This window comes from Hemitrygon akajei, chromosome 4, assembly GCF_048418815.1.
Source record: "Hemitrygon akajei chromosome 4, sHemAka1.3, whole genome shotgun sequence".
NCBI lineage: Eukaryota > Metazoa > Chordata > Chondrichthyes > Myliobatiformes > Dasyatidae > Hemitrygon > Hemitrygon akajei.
In genome coordinates, this window is record NC_133127.1 from 56,351,133 (window position 1) to 56,375,076 (window position 23,944).

The 23,944-nt window shown below is 37.0% G+C and overlaps 1 protein-coding gene across 3 annotated transcripts in view; it reads right to left on the reverse strand.

Annotated features, from left to right (window-relative positions):
- Positions 1–16,894: 16,894 nt before the first annotated feature.
- LOC140726368 (uncharacterized) overlaps positions 16,895–23,944 on the reverse strand; it is a 61,759-nt gene continuing 54,709 nt past the window's right edge. For all 3 annotated transcript variants that reach the window (XM_073042658.1, XM_073042655.1, XM_073042656.1), the window contains exons 11-12: positions 23,153–23,282; positions 16,895–18,040 (exon numbers count right to left, since the gene is read on the reverse strand). In XM_073042658.1, the coding sequence (XP_072898759.1) occupies positions 18,009–18,040; positions 23,153–23,282 (162 nt within the window). In that variant the 3' untranslated portion in view covers positions 16,895–18,008. The remainder of the gene's footprint in view (positions 18,041–23,152; positions 23,283–23,944) is intronic.

Below are 23,944 nucleotides of genomic sequence, written 5' to 3' on the forward strand. Positions count from 1 at the left end.
ATTATTCTATGGATTTATTGTATATGTCTTCAAGAAAATGTATCTCAGGATTGCATATAGAATCATATAGGAACTTTGATAATAAATTTACATTGAACTTTAATAGTTGGAGCTTGTACAAATATTTACTAGGTACAAAATATTAATTTCACAACAAATAACACTGAAATGCTGATGTCCAGCTGATAATAATTATTTAAAATAATTCATTAACATACAATTTTTCTTAAAATAGCAGACAAAAATAGTTGAAGAGGAATATGGGGAAAAATCTATAACTATAGCTGCTAATTAACATCAGCAGGCAAAAGCATTAATTAAAGTGACTTCAGCAAGAAATAAAGCAAGGCTATTAGCCCAACAGCTGTCACAAAGCTATTTAATGCCCAAAATTGATTTGTAATTTGACCTTTTTCAATATATATTTTAATTTCAGAATCAGGTTTAAAATATCACTGGCAAATGTTATGAATTTGTTTTGTGATATTGATAAGTTGCAATACGTAATAATAAAAACTACAGATTATATTAAGTATATATAATACAAGAAAATTAAATTAAATAAGTGGTGCAAAAAGAGGGAGAAAAATACTGAGGTAGTGTTCATTAATTTATTGCCCTTTCAGAAATCTGATGGCAGAGGGGAAGAACCTATTCCTGAAATGTTGAGTGTGTGTCTTCACACTTCTATATCTCCTCCTTGGTGGTATCAATGAGAGCATGCCCTAGGTGATGAGGGTCCTTAATCACGGATACCACCTTTTTGAGGCATCACCTTTTGATGACATATTGGATGCTGGAGAGGTTAGTGCTCACGATAGAGCTAGTAGAGTTATTCGGATTTCAAACCATTTATTCTATTTTCTAAAACAAGGGAAAATCTGCAGGGGTTGGAAATCCAAGCGACATACACAAAATGCTGGAGGAACTCAGAAGACCAGGTAGCAGTCTCCTAATCTATGTCCGGTCTCACTGATATACCGGAGGCCACACCGGGATCATCGGACACAGTATATGACCCCAACAGAGTCACAGGTGATGTCGCTTCATCTGGAAGGACTGTTTGGGGCCATGAATGGTAGTGAGGGAGGAGGTGCAGGGGCAGGTGTACCACTTGCTCCTCTTACAAGGATTAGTGCCAGGAGGGAGATCAGTGGGGAGGGACGAGAGGACAAGGGAGTCACATAGAGTGATCCCTAGTCTGTCATTGCAAATACTTTTAAAAAGTGACTGCTCTGGGTCACTTCGAAGTCATTTATCATTTAGTATTTTATTGCAAAGTGGCTGAGAAATATTTGCACCATTTAATGAAACATTCATTTAAAAAAGCATAGATAATGTTATGCAGACTGGAAAGGTAATACAGCAGAAACAACAATGCTACATCACATGGGATATAGATATTAAGAATGGGGATGTCTGGATGGAAAGGAAAGGTAAGAGAACTAACAATGACTACCAGCATTTATAGAATTCATCATAGAAAAATGCCCCAAAGTGCTAGAGACCCATATTTGGTCAAAAAATTGCAATGACCTATATTAGAATACACATTTACCAGTAAACAAAGTAGAGGACTTTAAATTTGTCTTAAAGGATAGGAGAGGGCAGAGACATTTGGGGAGAGATGTCCAAAGGCATCCAGCCAATATGCAATAATGCCTGCTGAATATAGTACATGTGAGAGAGTGAAAGACAGGAAAACGGGCAGTAGTCAGAAAATCAGTGGTGGTATGGATTAATCTGTAAGAGAGTAAAAATGATTTACAACAAAATCAAAAGAAATCTAATTATTTATAGAATAATATTCCACAGATCAGGAACAGACTATTACACATCTGTTAACTTTCTTTACCAAGAACATAAAATTGCAAACTTCCACAATTCAGTATTTTTCCTCAGAATTTATCTTTGAAAGGAAACAGATTACTGTATTCTTGATTAATTAGGAAAAGAATGATTTTGTAGATACAATATTAAATATTTTCCAATTTCTTTCTTAAATTTTCAATTGCTTTCTTTCATACCTTCAGAAGTATCCATATAGTCATTTGATTGCACTTAGTCATTACCATTGGATTTTCACATACACTATTCCTGATAGAGCTTCTATCTTCCGCTGAAGAGGAAATGTTATTAAGCTCACCTCCATGTTGCTGTAGCAACATACTGCTAAAGTGACTAATATCTTTTTCTTATGACTGTAGTCCAAAATAATTTAGTTGAATGAGGTAAATATATGTACCAGTGTCACATAAATATGAATGTTCCCTTCTAACAAAATAACTTTCACTTTCAACTTGGAAAATGAAATAGAAAATACTAGCAAATTGTCCAACCTAACATTGCATTAACTGGAATACTATGAAATCTCTTTTTATGCAATTTACAAGGTAGAAATATAAAAAATGACTAAGATTCTTCATCCTTGCATATAGTATTTACTAAGAAAAGGACACCCACAGAAACATAGGCAAAATGTATGTGCAAGATGAAAATGAAGACCAAGCATGTGGGTTGGTGTTCCTTGTACTTCCTAGTAAAATAAGGTAAGTTGCATGAAATTACATTATAAATAAAATGATTAAAACTTTGAAATTTTTATCTACATTTCACTTGTTTTTATCATTTCTAATAAATGCTTTAAATTAATTATTTGATGCCAAGATAAAACTGAAGCATTTCTCTCCACTTCAGACAATACTGACTTCATTTTGCCTTTTAACCTCTCCTCTCCCAAAGGGGGTGACATATGCACCAATTCACTTTCAAGGAATGCTGACATTGCTTATCAGCTTTGAAATATTATGTTGGCAGGCAAACCAACATTTCAGGAAAGCAGATATGACACCAAGAAGAAAGAACCCTTACAAGGCAAACCTCATACAAAACTTGAAGGCAAACATAATGCTGACATACCTTAGCTGCTGACAATAAGGAGGTAAATCTTATCATTTGGGCCTGTCAATATTAGGAAATGTTTGACTGTGGAATGTGAATTGCACAAATACAGAATTAAAAACTGAGGTTAAAATGTTCATGATATTCAGCCCAAAATTTGGGCACCAGTCTAAAATGTTGCTGATGGCAGCAGTGAGAGCAGAGTATGTTGGGTGAGGGTTCCTGTTGGATGCTGCCTCCAGGTGACAGCGTTCTTTGTAGATGTGATGAATGGTGGGGAGGGCTTTACCTGTGATAGACTTGGCCGTATCCACTGCTTTCAATCTCCCTCTTAGATACTGTTTCTACACAGTCATACGTGTAAAGCAAGTAGAGCAGGGGCTATGCAAACGGCCTTACGATGCACCTTTGCTGATGGAGATCATGGAGGAGACTTTGTTGCCAATCTGAACTGACTAGGCTTTGCAAGTAAGGAAGTTGAGGATCCAATTGCACAAGAAGGTATTGAAGCCAAGAGCTAGGAGCTTAGTGATTAGCTTTGAGGGGATGGTGGTATTGAAATGCTGAGTTCATAAAGAGCATCCTGTATGCAATTTTGCTATCCAGTGGTTCCAGAGTTGAATGGAGAACATATGTATCTTAGAATATTACGAACAACATGATGATAAACACATTAAATGCCTGGTGTATTGCCTTTAAGTCTGGAGCACTCACATATCTATCATGTATCATAAGACTATAAGATATAGGAGCAGAAGTAGGCCATTTGGCCAATCGAGTCTGCTCCACCATTCAATCATGGGCTGATCCAATTCTTCCAGTCATCCCCACTCCACTGACTTCACCCCATATCCTTTAATGCCCAAGCTAATAAAGAACCTATCTATCTCTGCCTTAAATACACCCAATGACTTGGTCTCCACAGCCGCTCATGGCAACAAAGTCCACAGATTTACTACCCTCTGACTAAAGTAATTTCTCAGCATCTAGGTTCTAAAAGGACGTCCTTCAATCCTGATAAGTGCCCTCTTGTCCTAGAATCCCCTACCATGGGAAATAACTTTGCCATATCTAATCTGTTCATGCCTTTTAACATTCGAAATGTTTCTAAGAGATCTCCCCTCATTCTCCTGAGTTCCAGGGAATACAGCCCAAGAGCTGCCAACTCATCTAGTGCTGCAGTGGTCTTACACATTTGTATTACCTCTAGACTTGCCCACACTTTTGGATCACCTGGCCAGACTCCCATACTTTCATACTGGTCACTGAATTAAAGGAAAGATGTCAACAAAATAGAGAGAGTACAGAGGAGATTTACTAGAATGTTACCTGGGTTTCAGCACCTAAGTTACAGAGAAAGGTTGAACAAGTTAGGTCTTTATTCTTTGGAGCGTAGAAGGTTGAGAGGGGACTTGATAGAGGCATTTAAAATTATGAGGGGAATAGATAGAGTTGACGTGGATAGGCTTTTTCCATTGAAAGTAGGGGAGATTCAAACAAGAGGACATGAGTTGAGAGTTAAGGGGCAAAAGTTTAGGGGTAACACGAGGGGCAACTTCTTTACTCAGAGAGTGGTAGCTGTGTGGAACGAGCTTCCAGTAGAAGTGGTAGAGGCAGATTTGATTTTGTCATTTAAAAAAAATTAGATAGGTATATGGACAGGAAAGGAATGGAGGGTTATGGGCTGAGTGCAGGTCGGTGGGACTAGGTGAGAGTAAGCGTTCGGCACAGAAGGGCTGAGATGGCCTGTTTCCGTGCTGTAATTGTTATATGTTACTCCATTTACTCAGCTAATCTATTATTTGTATCTTAGCTTGCGACATTTCCCATTCACCCAATGAAATCCAAGCCTCCAGTTAAAATTCTTGTGTTATAAGCATTTCACAGCCTTGTCTAACCTTCATGGAGCTGTGTCTCACACCAAGACCATTGCCAATTTCTGTTACCTCTAACTTTCTCAAAGTAATGGAATTTTCTTCCTAAACTTCTTCCACACTACCTATCTTTCTCTTTAACGGCCATTCCAACTCATCAAATTTTAGTCACTAACCATTCATCAAAGCTAGTTACTAACCCAGATTTCCCAAGTCACTCAACAGCCTTTTTACCTCCTCATATAGCTTTTTGTTTCAGTACATTAGAGTTGTAATAGTGCATGTCATTAAAATCCCTTTGCTTCTCCATAAGTGTAATATAGATGTTAAATTATTGAAAAGTAATATTTCAGTTCATAATTGGATCCAGTTCCCGTTATCCCTTTCTACAACAAATCACAAAAAAACTAGTCATGTTATGATATATTTAGGTACACTAGAAACGACCCAGAAAAAAACACAATTGAATAAATGTTTCCTCAGCCATATACAGAGGAATCAAGAATTATCTTGACCTCTTCCCAGCTTGCTCCCATCAATGTTGTCATAACATACAAGAACAGTTAAGTCATATTTAAATAGGCCAGAATGCCAGACTTAGTAATACTCAGGAAGTCAGGCACATTCTTTGAGTAGGAATATAAAGCTGAAAGGCAAGTCAGATGCTGGAGGTTATGGCAAAGACAGCAGGGAGCTGAAATAAATGATAGTATTCAAATCAATGTCTGTGTAGCATGGAGTTAACAGCCCTGAAGACATGACGAGGAGGAATCAGTGGGAAGTAACATTCTCCCATCCTCAATAATGGGGATCATCTAAGAAAGGCACACAAATGTGACAGTTAACTGAAAAGTGACTGCATAAAGAACTAATGTTATAATAATGTAGCATTTCCACTTCAAACAATTTTAAGAGTTAAAATTGATAGCTTAAACAAAACTATAGAGGGAAAAATAAAAAAATGAATTTTTCAATTTTTGAAGATTTCATTTTAGAAGTGCTCAGATTGTTCTACAGAAATGCTGCATAACCTACTGTAAAACAGAAAGCATCTTTGGTCTCAGTATTGAAAGAAAGATGCAGTCAGTGTCCAGAAACAGACTAAGCAGAGAAAATTAGTAATGTATTTATGTACGTCAATTTATCAGCTAGGGAATGGTAAAAATAGACCAAATTTTGTAATATTTTTATTTTTGTTACAATATAATTTTTAAAAAATGGTACAAGTACCTTCCTGCTCTCTCAAAACACTTCCTAAGTGGCATTTCATGTACAATGAGCTTACCTCTGTCCTCTGAAGAAGAATCTTATTGACCTTTTAGTTATTATGTGTTGCAAAAAAGATTCAAAAAGCCATAAAACAGACAGCAGACATATAAACTATCTTTATATCAGTGGATAGGTATACCAAAAGTACAATCTTCATTAAAAAAAAAAGTAGATCAAGTCAAGATCATTACTGAGTGTCATGTCATTTTTATTTGGCAAAGGTCTGGTTTTACATCATAGTGCCAACACTAGATTTATTCCAAAGACATATGTTTCATAACAAGAGTGAATTTCTACTCTAATGTAATTCCGTTGCTGTTGAACAGTTATTGTTATATGCAGCACAGACACATATCAGTATGAGTTTTGGTTAAACAAAATAAATAAAATACCTATAGTGCCTTATATCAAACATTTTTTCCTTTTGTCACAAACGTTTCTTTTCTGCCACAATCCTATTATCATTATGTAAAGGAACATTAATAAGAAATAGAAAACATTCAGGAAAGGGTGATTAATTTCTAAGTCATGCCCTGTATATAATCAAATAGATTGCCAAAACAGCACAGAGAGAGACTTGCCCATCTTATTTCACTCTATTCGTAATCCTTGTCAACATTTCCAATCAGTTTAGTGCTATATTTATTCTTTGGTAATGGCCCCAACTACTTCCTTAACAGCCTCCAAGCAAAATGCCCTTTCTTTAACTGACAGTCCTGCTAACTAAGCCAGCAACTCCTTTATTAATCTGTATTTCCAGTGCTGCTCCACCACTAAGCTAATTTATAAACTAAGCTTAATAAGTTTCTCATCCATATGCACAAATGAAGATTTCTGCTGATACAGATTACTAATTCAAATACAATGCTGACCTGTCTCCTTGCCACAGTACCTCTTAAGTTTTTAAATGATTTCAAATTTCTGCTTTGAATTACCATTAATTTCACGGATTTTCTTGCTTATTCTGTTTTTTATCATTCAAAGTAATAAATTTAATAATAGAATGGAGGTAATAATATTGGGAATATTAGTAGTCTAACTACAATAAAAGATCTATAGTATATATTAAAAACCCAAGTATTCTAATAATATTCATGAAGGCATTAACAATGTATGGAAAATACATTCCAGATCTGCAATAAATTTGCGCTAATCAACAGTGAGATTCAGTTTTAACCAGAAGTATATTAGCAATTACTCCAGAAAAGCCAACCTAGAACAAGTTTATAGTTTAGCTAATTTATAGAGCCATGGAGTCATATTGCATTATAAAGGTCTCCTTGGCCTCCACATCCATGCGGTCCAATGCACCTACCTATACTAATCGCATTTGCTTGTGTTATATCGGTATCCTTGTAAACCTTGCCTACACAAGTGCCTGTCTAAATTCTGGATACTTGACAATTGTATGTATTACATTACCTTCTCTGACAGCAGATTTCCTCTATATTTTTTCAGATGCCCCTTAAAAGCCACCTTAAAACTAAGTTCTGTTGTTTTTGATATAACCACAAAGAGAAAAAGATTTTGACCATCTTATCTATGCAACTCATAATATTATATACCTCTATCAGGTCAACCCTCAGCCTCCTTCACTTCAGTGAAAACAAATCCATCTACTCCAAAATCTCCTTATAACAGAAGTCTTCCAATCCAGGAAACAACATAGTGAATTTCCTCCGCACTTTCTTCAGCACAATCACACCCTTTCTGTAGTATGGCAAATGGAACTGCAGTCCACTACTGTTTTGTAAAGCTGAAACACGAGAACCCAATTCTCATATTCTACGTCAAGGCCAATAAACAGCTTCAAAGATTTTTCTCATCTTCCTGACCATACTTATTTGTTAGAATATATGGTAATGATGATGAGAAAATATGATCCATTGCGTTCTGCACATAGTCATTAGCACCAGAATTCCTGTGGACACACACTAGCAATCAAGATCATTTATGAGACCATATTAGCCATAATTTATTTTCTTCAGTATCTCACCTATACTTTATACATTTGTTGTCTAGCCAGGCTAGAAATTCCTACAACCTTATTGAAAATTTGTAGGAGTGCACAATCCGTGCAATGTTTGAAAAATGACGTTCCACAGATCCGCTTTATTCCAGGAAAAGAAGAATCTCCTAAAATATAACTTTAACCACCATTTACTAAATTTTACAAGCAACCCCAGGTTCTCCCTAAGCTACAAAACCAAAATAATCAGTCGTTAGTCTACTTATTTTTTACAGCTCAGTTACATTCTCAGTCAGTTTTATTTTCTACTTTGTGTATTTAATTCTATTGACTAACTAGACTCAACACTTAAGGGCAACCATGAAAAACTCCATTATTTCCAGAGGCATCATCTGAACCTTTTCTTAAACATTATCATCCACTTAAGGCTATCAAAACTGGACTCTGTATTCTAAATGGAGCCCAACTTATAAATAACTCAAGGAGACTGTGGAGCTTTTTGATTTATAATGAATCTTCCTAGAAACACAACCTAATAGTACTCTATTGTTTCACAACAGTGGCTATGAGCATTAAAAATGAATACTGACACAGAAATCATCATCATCTTTCCCAAAAGACTTTACTTATGTATCCTGTAGGCATTCACTAGTATATCTGGTCCAATCTATGTGTAGATTTTTGTTAAATGCCTTTGTCAATAGAGCTTAATATACTATGCAAATTGCAGACAGCTATCATAATAACCTGACCCATATCAATAATAAAGATTGTAAAAACCCATGAGCTTCACAAAATTTCCTGTGGGACATTACTGATTATTTGTCACCATTAATAACTTTACCACCCACACTCACCCCAGTTGGTCTAGGGGAATAAAGTCAATTCTTCAATCCAATCCAGAATAGTACATTGTTGAGTAAGATATTTTGCAGTATCTTATAAAATCCTCTTCAGAATTATAGGTATATGTACTCTACCTTCCTGCATCAGTTAAACTACAAAGCATTTAGTTCAATAAGCAATATTCAGCTTTTAATGACTGCTCTTATCTCTTGGTAATGATACACTTTTTGTAATAATCCCTTTTGGTACCTTAACCATGAATGAAGATAATTAACCTTTGTAAAATAAGCAGTCTATTAAAAAGCATGTTACATTTACCTTGATATCTTCATGAATTCACATTATACTGAAGGTACCATGCTAGTAAATTACTGTGACAGATGTAATGTGTCTGTAGATGACAATTGCACGGTGTATTACTGAGAAATTAAGCATCATAAATACAATAGCCCCAAGAATTAATTGTTGTTAAACATTCCTGTTGCAACTGATTTGCTTCCATAATGATAATACCAAAGCAAATTTTAAAAATACAAAACATGGCATCCAATGGTTTTGTTGGTTGACATGCAAGAAGTATAGATTAGTGCTTATAGATTTAATTATTACTCTTTGCTGTATTAGTCAGAACAAATGGAATACTATAATTGAATATCCTGTGGCACAATATGGCTGATTGATTAATTGTTTGATTCCTGATTCCTATCCCATGATTCCTGTTTAAGATCTTCAATGCATAAGTATCATATTAATGGTTGGATGAAGGCTGCTCCCTAACTTGATAAAACACTATCTAGATGAGACATGACAGCACAAATCTCAAGGACATCAAAAGATGAGCAATTTCAGAAAATGTAAAAGAATATACAAATTGGTGTAAAATGGAGGAAATGTGCTTCATAGGAAGGACTGCATAGACAAAATTTGAAGTTGAACTGAAGGATGGCAAACTTACTATATCAGAAGGAATTGACAAAGACGGACTTTTCTAGAGTTTAAAAGAAAGATTTCCTGGAAATTTACAATTTTAAGAGGGCTTGACAGGCTGCACAGGGAGGGTATTTCCCCTGGCTGAGAATTTTTGAGCCAGGAGCTGTTCAGCAGAGATGAGGGGGAATTCCTGAAGCAGAGTCTGGCAAAGTTTAGGAATTTTCTGTCCCAAAGGACAAGAACCCTCAGTCAAAACATTGATTTTAATACTCAGGGAATCAATTGACAAGAGAAAAGTATCATAAAAGGACATGCCGGCAGAAGAAAAACCATGATCTTGATGAATGACAAAGGAGGCCTGATGGGTTGGTAGTTAAATCCTGCTTCTATTTATTACTTCATTTTCCAATAAATGGAAATTGATGGATATTTTCAGATTAGTTGATGCAGTTGCTAGTATGATTGACATGAAACTCAAACCGGAAAACTGGAAAACGTAAGGAATAGTAGTAGGAGTAAGCCACCTGGCCATTCAAGTCTGTTTCACCATTCAGGAAGATCATGGCTGATCTGGCCATAGACACAGCTCAATCTGCCTGCCTTTACCTCATAACCCTTAATTCCCCAGCTATGTAAAAACAGTACCTATATTTAATGAGGTAGCCTTAACTGCTTCCCTGAGCAAAGAATTCCACAGACTCACTACTCTCTGGGAAAAGCAGTTCCTCCTTATCTTCATCTTAAATCCATTCCCCAAGATTTTCAGGCTATGTCCCCTAGTTCTAGTCTCATTACCAGTGGAACCAACTTACTTACCTCTATCTTACCTATCACTTTCATAATTTTAAATATTTCTATGATCCCTTTTAATTCTTCTGCATTCTAGTGACTATAGTCCCAGGCAACTTAACCTCTTCTCATAGACTAAGGTCCTCACCTCTGGAATCAACCTGGTGAATCTCCTCTGCATTGCCTTCAAACCTCTCCTTAAGGAGATCAGAAATGCACACAGTTTTCCAGGTGTGGTCTCACCAGTACACTGTACAGTTGCAGCATAACCACCCACCTCTTAAGTTCAATTGCTCTAGCAATGAAGGCCAATGAATGCCTGCTTGATAACCTGTTGCACCTACAAACTAACCATTTGAGATTCATGCATAAGCACTCCCAGATCCTTCTGCACAGCATCATGCTGCAGTCCTTCACAATTTAAATAATAAATCCTCCATTTTTCTTTCTTTCTTTCCATTACCAATGTTGTACTTCACTTCCCAGACGTTTGAACACTCACTTAACCTATCTATATATCTCTGCGGACTCTTCATATTCTCTGCACAATTCGTTTTTCCACTCAGTTTAAAACTATCAGCAAACTTAGATACAATACACTCAGTCCCATCTTCCAAATCATTAATGTATATTGTGCTCAGCATTGATTCCTGCAGTTCTCTGCTCACCTCAGACTGCCAAGCAGAAAAACACCCATTTATCCCAACAAGTTTATCCTAATTCTTGGTTTGTATCAATAAACAATTATGGGCAGAAAATCATTTTGATGCAATACCCAAAATTATGCAGGTATGCATTATCACAGCACTAACTTGTGACCGCATTAACAGCACGTTTCCAGAACTGATTGTAGACTTCAGGAGAGGGAAACCAGAAGTTCATGAGCCAGTCTTCATTGGAGGATCGGAGGTGGAGAGGGTCGGCAACTTTAAATTCCTGGGTGTCACTATCTCAGAGGACCTGTCCTGGACCCAGCACATAAGTGTAATTGCGAAGAAAGCACAGCAACGCCCCTACATCCTTTGGAGTCTGCGGAGAGTCGACATGGCATCTAAAACTTTAACAATCTTCTATAGATGTGTGGTCGAGAGTATATTGACTGGCTGCATCACAGCCTGGTATGGAAACACCAATACCTTTAAAAGGAAAATCCTACAAAAGGTAGTGGATTCTGCCCAGTACATCATAGGTAAAGCCCTCCCAACCACTGAGCACATGAACATGAAACGCTGTCATAGGAAGGCAGCAAGCATCCAACATCAGAAATCACCACCACCCAAGGTCATGGCCTCTCCTTGCTGCTGCCATCAGGAAGGTGGTACAAGAGACTCAGGACTCACACCACCAGGTTCAAGAACAGTTACAACCCCTCAGCCATCAGGCTGTTGAATAAAAGGGGATAACTACACTCACTTGCCTCATCATTGAAATATTTCTACAACCAATGATCTTTATCACATTATCTTATGTTCTCTTTATTTACTACTATTTATTTATATTTGCATTTGCACCATATGTTGTCTTCAGCACTCTAGTTGATCTTTCATTGATCTTGTTAGTTACTATTCTATAGATTTGCTGAGTATGCCCACAGGAAAATGAATATCAATGTTGTATATAGTAATATACATGTACTTTGATAATAACATTTACTTTGTACACTTTGAAATTGTAGAACTTCCAATTTGTAATATTAAAAAAGGATGTGGATCAGATCCACTACTTGGAGCAAGAAGACATCTGAGGCCAATGAAAATGTCCTTTTACAACCCACTTTGCTTGCTGTGAGAGGGGCATGCTGAAGAAGTGTTCTGCGAGTGCCTAACTACTTTCACTGAGACTAAATTGAGTCTGGAGACAGTACGAAAGAGAGGATAGGCAGGTGATAGAGGACGGACTCGCTCAGACCAATGGTTTGAGATGAATCTACTTTAATGTGAGGAGTATTATGAATAAAGCGGATGAGTTTAGAGCGTGGATCAGCACTTGGAGATATGATATTGTGGCCATTACACAGACTTGGATGGTGCAGGGGCAGGAATGGCTACTTCAAGTGCCAGGCTTTAGGTGTTTCAGAAAGGAAAGGGAGGGAGGCAAAAGAGGGGGGTGTGGGACTGTTGATCAGAGATAATGTCATGTCTGCAGAAAAGGAGGAAGTCATGGAGGGGTTGTCTACGGAGTCTCTGTGGGTGGAAGTTAGGAATAGGAAGGGGTCAATAACTCCGCTGGGTGTTTTTTATAGACCACCCAATACTAAGAGGGGCATCGAGGAGCAGATAGGGGGACAGATTCTGGAAAGGAGTAATAATAACAGGGCTGTTATGGTGGGAGATTTCAATTTCTCAAATATTGATTGGCATCTCCCTAGAGTGAGGGGTTTAGATGGGGTGGAGTTTATTAGGTGTGTTCAGAAAGGTTTCTTGACACAATATGTAGATAAGCCTACAAGAGGAGAGGCTGTACTTGATCTGGTACTGGGAAATGAACCTGATCAGGTGTCAGGTCTCTCGGTGGGAGTGCATTTTGGAGATAGTGATCATAATTCTATCTCCTTTACAATAGCATTGGAGAGGGATAGGAACAGCTAAGTTAGGGAAACATTTAATTGGAGTAAGGGGAAATATGAAGCTATCAGGCAGGAACTTGGAAGCATAAATTGGAAACAGATGGTCTCAGGGAAATGTACGGAAGAAATGTGGCAAATGTTCAGGGGATATTTGCGTGGGGTTCTGAATAGGTACATTTCAAAGAGACATGTAAAGGATGGTAGGGTACAAGATCCGTGGTGTACAAAGGCCATTGTAAATCTAGTCAAGAAAAGAAGAGCTTACGAAAGTTTCAAAAAACTAAGTAATGATAGGAATCTAGAAGATTATAAGGCTAGCAGGAAGAAGCTTAAGAATGAAATTAGGATAGCCAGTAGGGGCCATGAGAAGGCCTTGGCAGACAGGATTAAGGAAAACCCCAAGGCATTCTTCAAGTATGTGAAGAGCAGGAGGATAAGACGTGAGAGCATAGGACCAATCAAGTGTGACAGTGGAAAAGTGTGTATGGAACCGGAGGAAATAGCGGAGGTACTTAATGAACACTTTCCTTCAGTATTCACTACAGAAAAGGATCTTGGCGATTGTAGGGATGACTTGCAGTCGACTGAAAAGCTTGAACATGTAGATATTAAGGAAGAGGATGTGCTGGAGCTTTTGGAAAGCATCAAGTTGGATAAGTTACCGGGATGTACCCTAGGCTACTGTGGGAAATGAGGGAGGAGATTGCTGAGCCTCTGGCGATGATCTTTGCATCATCAATGAGGACAGAAGATGTTCCAGAGGGTTGGAGGGTAGTGGATGTTGTTCCCTTATTCAAGAAAGGGAGTAGGGATAGCCCAGGAAATTATAGGCCAGTGAGTCTTACTTCAGTGGTTGGTAAGTTGATAGAAAAGATCTTGTGAGGCAGGATTTATGAACATTTGGAGAGGCATAATATGATTAGGAATAGTCAGCATGGCTTTGTGAAAGGTAGGTTGTGCCTTACGAGCCTGATTGAAATTTTTGAGGATGTGACTAAACACATTGATGAAGGTAGAACCGTAGATGTAGTGTATATGGATTTTAGCAAGGCATTTGATAAGGTACCCCATGCAAGGCTTATTGAGAAAGTAAGGAGGGATGGAATCCAAGGGGCCATTGCTTTGTGCATCTGGCTTGCCCACAGAAGGCAAAGAGTGGTTGTAGATGGGTCATATTCTGCATGGAGGCTGGTGACCAGTGGTATGCCTCAGGGATCTGTTCTGGGACCCCTACTCTTTGTGATTTTGATAAATGACCTAGATGAGGAAGTGGAGGGACGGGCTTGTAAATTTGCTGATGACACAAAGGTTGGGGGTGTTGTGAATAGTGTGGAGGGCTGTCAGAGGTTACAATGCAACATTGATAGGATGCAAAACTGGGCTGAGAAGTGGCAGATGGAGTTCAACCCAGATAAGTGTGAGGTGGTTCAGTTTGGTAGGTCAAATATGATGGCAGAATATAGTATTAATGGTAAGACTCTTGGCAGTGTGGAGGATCAGAGGGATCTTGGGGTCCGAGTCCATAGGACACTCATAACTGCTGTGCAGGTTGATTCTGTGGTTAAGAAGGCATACAGTGCATTGGCCTTCATCAATTGTGGGATTGAGATTAAGAGCCAAGAGGGAGTGTTGCAGCTATAAAGGACCCTGGTCAGACCCCACTTGGAATACTGTGCTCAATTCTGGTTGCCTCACTACAGGAAGGATGTGGAAACCATAGAAAAGGTGCAGAGGAGATTTACAAGGATGTTGCCTGGATTGGGGAGCATGCCTTATGAGAATAGGCTGAGTGAATTCAGCCTTTTCTCCTTGGAGCAACGGAGAATGAGAGGTGACCCAATAGAGGTGTACAAGATGATGAGAGGCATTGATCGTGTGGACAGTCAGAGGCTTTTCCCCAGGACTGAAATGGCTAGCATTAGAGGGCATAGTTTTAAGATGCTTGGAAGTAGGTACAGAGGAGATATCAGGGGTAAGTTGTTGGTTTTTTTTATATAAACGCAGAGAGTGGTGGGTGCGTGGAATGGGCTGCCAGCAGTGGCGGTGGAGGCAGAAACAATAGGGTCCTTTAAGAGGCTCCTGGATTGCTACATGGAGCTTAGAAAAGTAGAGGGCTATGGGTACAGCCTAGGTATTTCTAAGGTAGGGACATGGTCGGCACAGCTTAGTCAGCCGAAGGGGCTGTATTGTGCTGTGGGTGTTCTATGTTTCTAATTCACAATTTCAATCTGATCAGCTATGTGGTTATAAAGCACAAAGCATTGCCATCTACTGGTGAATTTGAGTATTTCATTTACAAAAGTACAGACATAACTATAACCATAAATGCTGAAAATCTATAGTCAACTTATTAGTAGAATCAAAAAGGTATACCATAGCCTTTGAACAACAATAACCAGGCCTCTTATTTAGTACTGTGTCCACTTTAGGAAGGTTCTGATGCAGATGTAAGGATTTACTAAAGATGAGAAAACATTAAAGCTAAGGAGTTGGTAGGTTGTGCTCCTTAATACAAAAGTTAAAGGGAGACAAAATAAAGTTAACCCAGGTTATGAAAAGTTTTGATAGACTCAGAAGGAACTATTTACTCTGGAAGAAGTGACAAACAGGGTACACAGATTTAAGAAAAATCCAGGAAGAAATTTGGAAAAATTGTTTTTAAAGCAGCTATCCAATGTTGTGATCTAGAATGTATTCAAAAATTTATTTATAATGGTAAAGTGGCTGTAGACTTAGAAAAAAAAAGAAAACAGGAATTCTTAGAACAATGTAAGAGGGGGGAGAGATTGAGATTTATATTGTCATGCAGTATACAAGTCTAAAGCTGTTCAATCCTCCATTAACAGCAGACCTCAATGTGAATCAAGTATTCTGAAAAATAATTGAAACTCGTCAAAGTGCAACATAATGAGGTAGAAGATTGCTAATTGCAATCCAGTTATGCTGGCTAATGTTAATAAATTCATGTAATTAGCTTTGCATTTGTAGAATCACCAAAAAAAAATTAGCACATTATCTTTTAGACCACAAATGGGTAATGCTGGCATGCAGAAGCAAAGATGACTGTCATTGCATTATCAATGAATATTAACAATGTAACTTCTTAATTACTTAAATTACAACAAATTGCTACATTATTCAGTTATATTTTGCAACTTGCACTACATTAGGTTTGGTTAAATTTGTATCCAAAGTTCAATTTCTTGAAATTATACTCAGGCTTCTCATGTTTCTAAATAATTTCTACTTATGTTGCTACATTTTCTCATGTATCATTTACCTGAAATATTCTGTCAAATTGGTTTTGTCAAATATTACAAACATCTGATCATCATTCATATTATTGATTATGAAAAGACCAACCTTCAAAACCTCTGTGTTAACTGTGTTTGGGTAACCAAGACAATTCTAAATATATACTATCTCAAATTATAAATTAAGAATTTTCTATGCTGTACTATATATTAAAATATTATGTTCTATAGCAATGAGATCATTCAAGTTCACTGAACATGTCATTAAAGTGAAAGAAATTTGAATGAAAATTAATCCAAGACTGTCTGTCCCTTCTACAAACCAAATTCCTGCAAATTAATCAGTCTTTCCAATAATGACAGATACTTTTCTCCCTGTGCCAGTCAGATTTTCTGCAAAGGCCATTGGAAATCTGTACATTACTATGGTAAGGACGGCAAAAGACAAATACCAATTTTGAAGTTTTACCTTACAAATAAACAGGAAATAAAAGTGTGATTTTAAAAACGTTTATTTCATTTGACAGTTTCACAAAAAAATAAATATACAGTACTTTTTGTCCAAATGTAGAATTACTATATAGAAAACACTGTTCTCAATGATTTAGTAACACTTGTAACACCAAAACAATGATGTATCTTATATCTATAAAACAAGAGTTCATAGATTTGTGTAGTGTCATCTAAAAATACACATTCTACAATATGATTCATATATGAAAGTGCAATTAAAAAGTTTCACTACCCTAGCACCAATGATGGATGTTAAGACAAAAGCCATTTATAGGAAATCTGGTCTTCATGAGATTGGCATCAAATGAAAATAATATTATTCAGCAAAATATATGCTTTAAAAATCACCATCTAATTTACCTTTTTAAAAAAGCTAGTATGATACACATGTACATTTGTACATAACATAAGTCAACATGATAAATGGCTGGAAACAAAAAACACCAGCAACTTTGAAAATCACTTTTGCTACTTCAAAAAAATAAGAGGGCAAAGTAGTTTTCCATTAAAATACATCATTTCTTTCAAATGAAAAGCAAGCCACAGGTCAGAATGTGTAGAAACCACATATATGGAGACCATTTTCCCCTACACTATGTACATCGTCAGATATAAAAATTGATGTGATGTTTGGTACATTCAGAATATAACATGTTTAAACACAAAAGAGTGTTAGAAAGAAAAAAAAAGGGGAAGGAGAAAAATAATGACTTGAACTACGCTTAGGAATTACATAACCATGCCAAATATCTTTCCTTATTGTATTTCAACTATCCAATAAATTGTAAATCAGCAAATTTAAACCCATCATAAAATAAGTGAGAAAAATGCTGTTTGCTTACTCTCAGCATGTGCAATAATTAAATACAACCTAGACCACAGTGTGAACATATTTCTTTCAACATGCTTTGACTACCTGATACAGAGCACAATAAAGACATACTCAGCAGTGAGAGAGCATTTAAAAACAATAGTTCTGTTCCATGAAAGTCAAATTTGACAGTCAAAGTCTCTAACAGATCAACATTCAATGTTCACATCTGACCTGATTTGCAGCTTTAACTCTTTCTTCATTATTCACTTATTTTCTTCAAATTTTAACAAAGGATTTTTGTGAGTGGAAGTGTTCCTGCAAAATCACACATAATTAGTTACATCTAAATTCTTTTTACAATCATTATTGCATTATAATTTTAGCTGCTCATTACTTTTGATTAATACAGCAAAGTATACTAAAGACATTCAAAAGAGAGTACTCACATAGCTATCTTTCACAGGCAAGCATTGATAAGTAAAAAGCAAAAAATAGAGATGCTGAAAATTTAAATTAAAAGAAACAAAGAAAACATTGGAGAAAACTTGACAGGTCAGGGACGTTCTGTGGAGACAAAGAACTGATGTTTCCATTTCATTAACCAAATTCTGAATTCTGATCTTTCATCACAGATGTTGCCTAACCAATAATATTTATAGCATCTTTACATTTTATTGATGATAAACATTGAATGGCTACTGAACCACAAAGAGATTTTTTAAAAAAATCACAGCTAATCATATATCTTTTTCATTGTATATGCACACATGTACTACCAGGAAAGATTACAAGAAAAAACCCAGGCTAACTTTCCCATCCTTAAACCAAGAAAATGAATTTGCATCAAAATTATCAAAAATCAACAAAGAGGAAGGATAGGGTCTGAGATTTTCATGATAGAGTGACTGAATTGCTCCATACCAAATGGTAATAAGCTTTGGTTGAAAAGCTAAAAGTCAATTCAAACAGAACAATATCTTTCTCTAAATCATTAGAATGTTTTAGTATTTCTTGACAATAAATCAAAAACAAGCCAATTCTGTCATCATGTTAGCCTCAGATCTTTGTACTCAGAATATAAACAGCATTTTACAACATCCATGCATTTTAATTTGCCAAAGCTCATAAAAGATTTTAAATCCTCACAACTGATTGACTGGACAGCAATTTATCCCTTTTCTGGAAAGACTAATGCCAAAGTCTGCCTTTTCTTACCTGAATATTTTCAGAATTTATTTTATCACTCACAGCTACAAGAATAATGTGTATAAGCAATGGCATTCAAATGTTTGCCATGATTAAGCTTATCGCTACTAAAACAGTTATGAAGACAAATTAAGATTATCCTAGAATCTTCACAATGTTTAATGCTGTACCAGCAATCACTAGTTATGCTGTTTACTAATATTTATCACACAAAAATGGTACTTTAACTATAAATTTCAGCAATAATTTCCAAAGATTGAGAGATATAACAAAACAAATCTACGGTATCCTTAAAATTTCATAAATATCACAGTCATAACAAAAATAGGTTATCTGGCAATTATTGCATTGCTGAGCATTTCCTGTAGTGACAATAGTAGCTATACATCAGAATTATTGTTGCATCCTTTTGATCTGCAGTGTATTTTTGTGAAAGCTGAACTATTTGTCAGGCTTACTTAATGATCAAAATAACATATACCAAAAAGCAAATTTTCCTACTTAATGACTGGTCAAAATAAAAATTACTGGAAGTTCTCCCAGACCAGTGATGATTTGTTTTATTACACGATTCACTGACATTTGAACAAAATAGCAGGATTTACTGCATAAAATTGTCAATTAATGACATTGAAACTACAATAATACTATTACTTGTTAAATTAGTAAACAATTTCAGTCCCTTTATACAGTGCCTATAAAAAGTATTCATCTCTTTGACAGTTTTCTTATTTTATTGTTTTACAGCATTGGATCACAGTGGATTTAATTCGGCTTTTTTGGACACTGATCAACAGAAAAAGATTCTTTTGTGTCAAAGTGAAAAGAGATTTCTACCAAGTGATCTAATTTAATTACAAATACAAAATAATTGATTGCATAAATATTCACCCCCTTCAAGTCAGATTTTAGGAGATGCCCTTTGGCAGCAATTACAGCCTTGTGTCTGTGTGGATAGGTCTCTTTGCACATCTTTGCACAGCTGGAGACTGCAAATTTTCCCCCGTTCTTCTTTACAAAACTGCTCAAGCTCTGTCAGATTGCATGGGGATCATGAGTGAACAGCCCTTTTTAAGTCCAGCCACAAATTCTCAATGGGATTGAGGTCTGGACTCTGACTTGGCCATTCCAGGACATTAACTTTGTTGATTTTTAAACCATTCCTGTGTACGCTATATGCACAGGGTCATTATCTTGTTAGAAAACAAATCTCCCAAGTCGCAGTTCTCTTGCAGACTGCATCAGGTTTTCCCTGTATTTTGCTGTGTTCACTTTACCCTCTACCTTCACAAGCTTTCCAGGGCTTGCTGCAATGAAGCATCCCCACAGCATGACTCAGCCACCACCATTCTTCACAGTAAGGATGGTGTGTTTTTGATGATGTGCGGTGTTTGGTTTACACCAAATATAGCGTTTAGTCTGATGGCCAAAACACTCAATTTTGGTTTTATCAGATCATAGAACCTTCTTCCAGCTGACTTCAAAGTTTCCCAAATGCCTTCTGGAAAACTCTAGCCGAGATTTCATGTAAGCTTTTTTTTTCCCCCCAACAGTGGCTTTCTCTTTGCCTCTCTCTCATAAAGCTGTGACTGGTGAACCACTCGGGCATCAGCTGTAGTATGCGCAGTCTCTCCCATCTCAGCCACTGAGGCTTGTAACTCCTACAGAGTTGTTATAGGTCTTTTGGTGGCCTCCCTCACTTGCACAGTCACTCAGTTTTTGAGGATGACCTGCTCTAGGCAGATTTACAGCTGTGCCATATTCTTTCCATTTCTTGATGAATGACTTAACTGTACACCAAGGGATATTCACTGACTTAGAAATTTTCCTGTATCCATCTCCTGACTTGGGCTTTTTAATAACCTTTTTATGGAGTTGCTTGGAGTGTTCTTTTGTCTTCATGGTGTAGGTTTTGCCAGGATACTAACTCACCAGTAGTTGATCCTTCCAGATACAGGTGTATTTTTACTACAACCAATTGAGACACCTTGACTGCACACAGGTCTCCAAAAACAGATCTCCATTTAACTATTTATGTGACTTCTAAAACCAGCTGGCTGCACCAATGATGATTTGGTGTGTCACATTAAAGGGGGTGAATACTTATGCAATCAATTATTTTGTGTTTTATATTTGTAATTTAGATTACTTTGTGGAGATCCGTTTTCACTTTGACATGAAAGAGTCTTTTTCTGTTGATCAGTGTCAAAAAAAAAAGCCAAATTAAATCCACTGTGATTCAATGTTGTAAAACAATAAAACATGAAAACTTTCGGGGAGGGGTGCTGAAAACTTTTTATAGGCACTGTGGGCACACTCAGTAACTAAAAGCACAATCAGACTGTTTGGCTTTAGATCATGTTCTGAAGCAGAGAGTACACGAGTTTCAGTGAGGGTATTACAAAGCTTACTGCCTGACACCTAAGGAAAGAACCAACTATGACGGCTGACCAGATCACCAACAGCAAATTCAAAAACACTGATCTGACAATTTTGCTCTTGCATTTAAGAAAGGGTTTTAGTTACATGGCTATGCTTGACCAGTCACTGAACACATGTAGGAGTCCTGGAGACCCTCAGGATCAGTCTACCAAGAATCTGGAAACAGTACCCTGAAAGGGAAAGTAGCCCTTGACTCGCAACCACAAAACTTGGACTTATTTCAGCCATCAAAAAAAAGGACTATGAGAGATACAGATGTGTGATATTCTAAGCAAACACTTGAAATAAGTTACAATACTGACAAAGGGCAAAAGTAAACAAAGCAATGATATGAATAAGAGTGTGAAGAAAGGAATCCATTTTATGCTAAAGAATGCCATTTTGTAATAACCAGGTTCTCTGGAAAAGCATGTTAGGGAACATGTCTTAACAGATCCAGAGCCTCAGGGCTGATGTCTCCTATTCTCCACCAGTTGGTGTACAAATTAGATTCATAATGGCAGATGACTTTAGTTTATTTTGTAATATTGTTTTCACCTTTTATCCTCCAAGATAATGCTTGGACTGACTTCTGAGATTTCATAATCGGCAAGGCAAACAATCCCCGCCCACTAATGTCCTCATTAAACTCATGCTAAATAGAACAGTGCTGGTATGTTGAGCTAATATTATAAATCAGTGCTCAATTTTACAGAGTATAAAATAAACACTCCACAAAAGCCAAAACAACATTAACAAAAAGAAAATTAAGAATTGCTTAGAATATGCCATTAGATTCAACACACTCCAAAACTGGGCCTCTGTACCTCCCTCTTCAACTGGATTCTTGACTTCCTCACTAGGAAACCATAATATGTATGGACTGAAAATAACATCTCCTCCTCGCTGACAACCAACACTGGTGCACCACAAGGATATGTGCTTAGCCCACTGTTTTACTTTCTCTACATCCATGACTGTGTGGCTAGGCACAGCTCAAATGGCATCTCTAGATTTGCTGATGATAATTATTGTTGGCAGAATTTCAGATGGTGACAAGAAAGTGTATGGGAGTGAGACAGATCTGGTCGAGTGGTGTTGCAACAACAATCTTGTGCTCAACATCAGTAAGACCTCATCAGGGGATCAGCAGTGGAAAGGGTGAGCATTTTCAAGTTCCTGGGTGTCAAAAGCTCTGAAGATCTATTCTGGGCCCAACATATCAATGCAATTCAGAAAAGCAACATCAACAGCTGTATTACATTAGAAGTTTGAGGAGATTTGGTATGTCACCAAAGACTCTTGCAAATTTCTTCATATGTACCATGGAAAGCATTCTAACTTGTTGCATCACTGTTAGTTATGAAGGAGCTACTGCAGAGGATCTGAAAAAGCTGCAGAAAGTTGTAAACTCAGCCAACTCCATCAAGGGCACTAGCCTCCCCAGCATAAAGAACACCTTCAAAAGGTGCCTCAATTAGATAGCATCCATCATTAAGGACCCTCATCACACAGGACATGCCCTCTTCTCAAGGGGGAGCTACAGGAGCCTGAAGACACAGACTCACCATTTCAGGAAGAGCTTCCTCCCACCTCCCCCCACCATTAGATTTCTGAATGGACACTGAATTCTTGAACACTACCTCACTATTTCTTTCATCTTCCTCTTTTTGCACTACTCATTTATTTTTATACATACTTCTTATTGTAATTTAATTTTATTATTTCACGACATATGCTGTTGATATTAAACCTGACACTGAGAAGTTGGTGTGATAATAGAAGTGATTTATAGCTCACCATTATCCGTTACTTGGATGTGGAACTGAAAGAGCAATGGAACCATTTTTAAACTTTCCAACTGTTCATCCAGTGATGCTCCATATGCTTTCAAATTCACAAGGTCAGTTTCCAATTTTATCTTCTGATTCTAAGACAGAAAATATTTAGATATATCATGGTAAATGACAGTTAAGATGTCATGTAAACATTTGATGAAACACATTTTTGTTTTATATACGTAGATCTTAAATACAATGAAAAATAAATGCAATGATACAAAAGCAGAATTAACCTTAATGTTCTAACATTTTAATATGGTTGGTAGAAGAAAGTGGAGAGATAAATCAACTTGGGCAGGCACGGAGGATGCCATAATAATCTGTAGTTGGGACTCAAACCTTCTATAACCTATATTTAAGACGAGATAAAAGGTCAAAGGGTATCGTAGTTTGCTAATAATTTAAAACATGCAGTTCTTGGTCACCTAGACAGCAGAGTAAATTTAAAAGGGCGTTGCTGGGACTTGAAAACCTGAGTTATAGGGAGTTATTCCCTGGAGAATAGGGGGAGATCTTATAGAGATTAACAAAATTATAAGGGGTATAGATAAGATAAATACAAGCAGGTCTTTTCCCCTGAACTTGGGTGAGACTACGACTAGAGGGCATAGGTTTAGAGTGAAAAGTGAAATATTTAAGGGTAACCTGAGGGGGAATTTCTTCACTCAGAGGTTGGTGCAGATGAGCTGCCGGGGAAGCTGCAGGTATGGGTTCAACTGCAACATTTAAAAGAAGTTTAGATAGGTAGATG